This window comes from Fukomys damarensis, unplaced genomic scaffold (assembly GCF_012274545.1).
Source record: "Fukomys damarensis isolate Sample0158 unplaced genomic scaffold, DMR_v1.0_HiC HiC_scaffold_23, whole genome shotgun sequence".
In the NCBI taxonomy this organism is placed as follows: domain Eukaryota; kingdom Metazoa; phylum Chordata; class Mammalia; order Rodentia; family Bathyergidae; genus Fukomys; species Fukomys damarensis.
The window spans coordinates 16219438-16225827 of record NW_022900935.1 but is presented as its reverse complement, the minus strand read 5'-3'; the positions used below and the strand labels follow the sequence as shown (position 1 = coordinate 16225827).

At 40.3% G+C, this 6390-nt stretch overlaps 1 protein-coding gene across 4 annotated transcripts in view; it reads right to left on the bottom strand.

The window, feature by feature from the left end:
- LOC104860439 (U5 small nuclear ribonucleoprotein 40 kDa protein) overlaps positions 1-6390 on the bottom strand; it is a 93727-nt gene that overhangs the window by 59584 nt on the left and 27753 nt on the right. For all 4 annotated transcript variants that reach the window (XR_002025257.1, XM_019207125.1, XM_019207126.2 and 1 more), the window contains exons 7-8: positions 5489-5571; positions 3767-3828 (exon numbers count right to left, since the gene is read on the bottom strand). Coding sequence is in view for 3 of the 4 variants with exons in the window: in XM_019207125.1 (XP_019062670.1) it covers positions 3767-3828; positions 5489-5571 (145 nt within the window). In the remaining variant the exon portion in view is untranslated. The remainder of the gene's footprint in view (positions 1-3766; positions 3829-5488; positions 5572-6390) is intronic.

Genomic DNA, 6390 nt, shown 5'->3' with positions numbered 1-6390 from the left:
GACAGGGTCTCACTATGTAGTTGAGACTGACCTGGAACTCACTATGTAGCCCAGGCTGGTCTTGAACTCACAGTGATCCTCCTGCCTCAGCCTCCAGAGTGCTGGGATTACAGGCGTGCACTACCACTCCTGGCAAAAAAATTTTTTTTGTTTTTTTGGTACCAGGGATTGAACTTGGGCCCTTGCACTTGCAAGGCAGGTGGTGGAACCACTGAGCCAAATCCCCGGCCCCAGAAATATCTTAAAAGTAGCACAACTCAAGCACAAGGTCCTGAGTTTGATCCCTAGTACCAAAGAAGAGTAGCACAACGCATTACAGTTTGGGAGTCTGTTTAGATCCAGATGAACTTCCTACTATTATATTCAAATCACTGTATTGTAGTAATATCCATTTTTTAGTATTATATTAAAGAAGAAAAGGGACAGGAAATTGCTGCTTCATCTGAGCCAAAACTTTCACTGAATTCATGGGCAGAAGATACTGAATTTTGGAGGGGGAAAGAGGTCTACAGAAAACAGCTACTTTAAACTATTTTACAGACAAGAAAATTCATGTATAGTAAATTTTTCAAGGTGACATATAGTTCATTAGTAGCAGAACTAAAATTAGAACTCTTAGCCGAGCAGGTATAATAGCACCTGCATATAATCCCAGCTACTTAGAAGGCTGAGGCAGGAATATCACAAGTTTAAGGCCAGCCTGGCTAACTCAGTAAGACTCTGTCTCAAAATAAACAATATAAAGAGTTGGGATGTGGCTCAGCAGCAGAGTGTGTGCCTACAACACACGAAGTCCTGGGCAAAATCTCCAGCACCACAAAAAAGCTAACTAACCAAGTTCTGATCCAACATTATACTTTTGTTCTAAAATGCAATAAGAGCCTCTTCATTGTACTGTTGAGTGCTCAGAGGTTCAGACTAGTCTCCATTGGAACTGAATAAAAGATCTAAGAGGACAGAAAAGCAGGAACCCCATCTGTCTAGACCCCCAGGCTTTGATGCTCATGCCCTCCAGGTGTCTTCTTTTCTGCCACACATAAATAATTGGTCACCATTAATCCAGCTAAGGGCAGCGTGGGATTGTGAAACAGCGTGAGCACTTACGTCAGAAAGACCTAGATTCTAAGGATCACAAGTTCAAGGCCAGCCTGGGTTACATAGCAAGTGTGAGGCTGGCCTGGACTACACAGTGAGACCTTGTCAAAAAAAAAAGCTGGGTGTGGTGGTGTAAGCATACAGTTCCAGAACTCTGGGAAGCTGCAGAGACTCTAGGTTTAATACCTAGTATCGAAAAACAAAACAAAACAAAGCAAACAAAAAGGATAGATTTCCCAGACAGCTAAGGGGCAGCAAAATCTCAGAATTTTAGTGGTTTACTTTAAAGTATCATTCTTGGGAGCTACCAATGAGATGTTAAATTTAGAGGGGCTCCTTGTCCTTTCCTCATTTTGGCATGGTGACATTCAGTGGCAATCAGGCTCCTTATGTAACAGAGCCTATTACTGACTTAGACTGGGGCTAACTGGCAAGGTGGCCTGTGAAATCTGACCAGCGACAGCAGGTAGAGGTGGACTCTCTTTAGACCCAAGCCACACTTCTACATGGCAAGTTGGAAGGAACAGTGGGGAGGACACTGCAAGTCAGAATGGGCCAATGTCAGAAACTGTTCTTGTCAAGAAAAAAGGCTTGCCAAGCATGGTGGCGCATGCTTCAAATCTCAGCATTCGGGAGGCCAAGGCAAGAGGCGCTCCACAACTTTAAGGCCAGCCTGGGCTATACAGTGAGTTCAGGCCAGTTTGACCTCCATAGCAAGATACTGTATCAAAAAAACCCAATCAAACAAACAAAAAAACAAAAACAAAAAAAAGGGGCTTACGCAAAAATACCATGAAAGACTACTTACATAGGAAAGATATATTATCTCTGCTGAAAATTATGGAAGAATATTCAGAATTGTCCTTACTCTGTCAGAATGCACCATACCGTATTCTTTCTTTCTTAGCTATATCCCCAGCCAAGTCTGCGTAAAGCCTTTACTTACTTGACATCTGAAAACCCATTAGATTTCCTCTTAAACTATGGTGTTTCAAATTATGAATATGGCACTGTTTCACTTAGAACCACATCCTTCCAAAAAACGAAACAAAACAAAAATAAAAACAAAACCTCAGCACTGCTCCATTTTTCCTAGAAGTAAACTTGTCAGGGGGAAAAAAAAAGTAGACACTGGAGTTTTTCAAGTATGTTTAGGATTAGTTACACAGAGTGTGGGACAGAAACTTCTCCATGGAAGTTCTAGGGCTCCAAACAGGAAAAATGCAGTGTGCTAAATGTAAAGGCTTCCCATTTATAGGCAGTGCTTGCTGTAGTAGGGTAAGAGAATATCTAAAGGGAAAAAAGATGGAATTAAAATAACATGGGTCAACGGCCGGGGATTTAGCTCAGCAGTTCAGTGGCCTGCCTTGCAACCGCCAATGACCCGAGTTCAATCCCTGGTACAAAAACAAAAACAAAACAAAAAAACATGGGTCAAGACAACTTCCGATGGAAGATAAAGCCAGAATTTCTCATCACAAAGTCTCCTTTACAACCTAATATTTTTATCACATCAGCCTTGACACCCTGGACATACCTATTCAACCTCCGATTGCCGCCCAAGTACAGAAGACATAGCAACTACAACAGCATCTGATGGAAGAACTCCCTCCCTTCTGTTTCATTCACATTTTTTTTTTTTTTGGTATCAAGGATCAAACTCCAGCCCTTGTGCTTGCGAGGCAGGTGGTGGAACCACTGAGCCAAATCCCTAGCCCTACCACATAACGTTTTGAGTCAGTTTAAATTCACACATAAGAAAGCATCAATTTATTAATTTGACACAGGGATGGGAAATACCTAATTCACATGTTGTTATGCTCTTCCCACTGAGCACTTGTGGCACGTCCCACTGAGCCCAGACCCAGCTCTCAATTATCCTTGACACTGCTGTCATACCAAGAGTCGAGTTAATATGTACCGTAGAATGTGATCACTAGCTTTGAGCTAGGAACCTATTCACGTAATATTTATTCACTAAATGCTCAGGATACCATGAGCTTGACAAATACTGCCTCAGGTTCAGAGACAGCCAAGACTCATTTCCTGACTTTTGCAGCAAGTATTTTAGCAGTTGTCCCACATGTTTGTTTGATATTAAGATGTAATAAATACTAATAAAGGTTAAATGTATGATGTGTGACTGTAGCAAAGAGCGATCAGTTATGCCCAAGAGGTAAGGGAGAGAGAAGGCCAGGCAAAGTTTATAGACATAACACAGAGGTGGTTACTAGAAAGATACATAAGTTTGATAATGGAGAAGGGGTACATAAGAGTAAACCTGTAGGTGAGAATGCAGAAGGGAGATTAGAATAAAGAAAGTCACAAAAGTTAAGGAATATGACATGGTGATGGAGGTGAGTAATATGTATTTGAATGAACTAAAGCTGAAGTAAATATGCAGAAACATCTAATTTTATTTTGATGACAAACAGAATCAAATATGGTGTTGATCCTTTAGGTCTAAAATGTATTTAAAGATAGAAATTATATATATACATTTCAGAAATGATGTTTGTTCATCAAGATTTTAAAACCCTTCAGACTACATGACGCCCATCTCTGAGTACAGCTATAACTCTGCGCTAGTCCGTATCCACACTTCATGTATTAAACATGAGAAGACCTGCACAGCTCCACCACTCTCTCCCTCACACCCAGTAATCCTTACCTGTCCGCTGAGCCAGCTGCTATTTTGCTCCCATCAGGTGACCAAGAACATCTCAGGAGATTCTGTAATGATGAATAAGGCAAGAGTCCGCTGAATAGTAATGTAGCAAACTCCTCTTCACTAGTTTATAGAATCACCAAGAGACTTTAAATTTCCTGAGCAGATTTTATTTTCCCAGATAGATGATCAGCAATTACCTTATGTGTGTGGCCCCCCCCAAAAAAAATACTTGGAACCACATACAAAACTAACTGTGGAAAAAACTTAATTTAGTTAATCACATTAGAGCTGGGAACTAAAATTTGTTCTGCCTATAATTCGTTCTCCCTTTGCTCCATTTATCTTGATGTTCATTAAAAATATTTTCAACTCATCTCTTTTCATTCTTTTTTTGTCTTGAAAAGTAAAAATAAAACCAAACTCAATAAAAAGGATTTTTATTTATAAAGTGAAAAAATCTCAACGCACCCTCAACACATCCTCAAAAGTATTAATCTCTATAAAAAGAGATTTTTTAAAATTTGTTTGTTTTTTGAGACAGGGTCTCACTATGTAGTTGAGACTGACCTAGCTCACTGTGTTATTAGAGCTGGGAACTAAAATTTGTTCTGCCTATAATTCGTTCTCCCTTTGCTCCATTTATCTTGATGTTCATTAAAAATATTTTCAACTCATCTCTTTTCATTCTTTTTTTGTCTTGAAAAGTAAAAATAAAACCAAACTCAATAAAAAGGATTTTTATTTATAAAGTGAAAAAATCTCAACGCACCCTCAACACATCCTCAAAAGTATTAATCTCTATAAAAAGAGATTTTTTAAAATTTGTTTGTTTTTTGAGACAGGGTCTCACTATGTAGTTGAGACTGACCTAGAACTCACTGTGTAGCCCAGGCTGGTCTTAAACTCACAGTGATCCTCCCGCCTCAGCCTCCTGAGTGCTGGGATTACAGGCATGCACCACCACGCCCAGTTTAAACAAGAGATTTTTTGAGGGGAATAGTTGTTTCCAACAGAGCTGACCTGGAAACTTGAAGATCTGAGAAAAACTTGGAACTTGGGTTGGGGTGCTTATAGAGAGAAGGGGTGTATTTCTAGGGTTCTAACAGCTGGAAACTGGAAAGGTGACGGGAACATTTGGACAACAGCTATGTGAATCTGGGTCCTATATGAACACTGATCTAAGAGGGCTGAAGCTCCCAAGGAAAAAAAAGGCTACAACAAAACAAAACAAAACAAAAAGGTTAGGATTGTCCTGCGTAGGGTAAGTGATGCCTGAAGTCCTCAGTTTGTGGGCTGACCCTATCACCCCTAGTTGTATGACCATCCTCTCTGCTATGCCTCTATTATTTTTTTAAAAATAAATTTTATTTGGCCGGGGATTTGGCTCAGTGGTTCTGCCACCTGCCTTGCAAGTGCAAGGACCAGAGTTCAATCCCTGGTACCACCCCCCCGCAATTTATTTTACCCTACCCCTCCCAAGCCCCCTCTACTCCCTACATACAAAAGTTTTTTCATTGTTTTCCTTCTGTTTTCACTTTTTTCTTGTTCCTTCCTTCCTTCCTCCCTCCCGCCTCTATTAGCTTTATTTTCCATAAGAAAAATTTTGATAGTAGAATGCATCCCATTTTTAGCAAAGCCACACTCCCCTATCCTTAGCATCGCTTTAAATCTTTCTTTCAATCAAATGGACAGTAAAGTCGTTCTGTCATACAGCACTCTCACCTTTTCAAAGTTGTGCACATTCCCTTGAAATATCTTCACACACCTCTCTTTAGGGGCAAATGGCCGGACATCCCAGACACGCACTGCAAAATAAAGCAAACCCATCAACAAGCAAAAAACTAGCAGTCGGAGGCCCCTGACAACACGGCTGAAAGTAGTATGACATCAATGACAAATGCTGTTTCCCAGGTGGAAAAGATGCAACATGACACATTACTACCATTCAAGATCTTTGCTACTTCTAGTGAAAGTAAAATGTATCAAAACACAATTAACTCAAAAGCTGAGGGTAAGGAGGAGAAATGGCAAACACACTGTTGGGAATCTGCAACAGAATGATGAGTAGTATGACACTAATTTCTTTCTTTTTTTTGAGACAGTGTCGTGTTATATAGTTCAGTCTGGCCTTGAACTTGCAGGGATCCTCCTGCCTCAGCCTCCTATGTGCTGGGATTATAGGCACCTGCCACCATGCTCTAATTATTATTTTTTTTAATGAAGAAAAATTTTATTGCTTAATTACTTGCCATTTAAAAAAAATTGTTCTTATATGAGCACTTCAGAGTCTAAACCTGAGCAAGACCAACACAACAAAATAACACTGAACCAAGAATCCAAACGTGTGAACTTTTCCCCTCTCCCTACAAGTGCTAGGGATGGAACCAGATGCCTTGTACAAACTAGACAAGTGCTATCCCACTAAGCTACATCCTTGGCCCTAGAAAATGTGACCATGACTCTAATTTTATCCTCCTCTAAATAGGTGATGTCAGGTAAATAGTGAAGCTGTTTGGTTTCCTGTTCTATAATATTTAAAATGCCAGGGCTGGGGATTTAGCTCAGCAGTTCGGTGGCCTGCCTTGCAAGCGCAAGGACCCGAGTTCAATCCATGGTACCAAAAA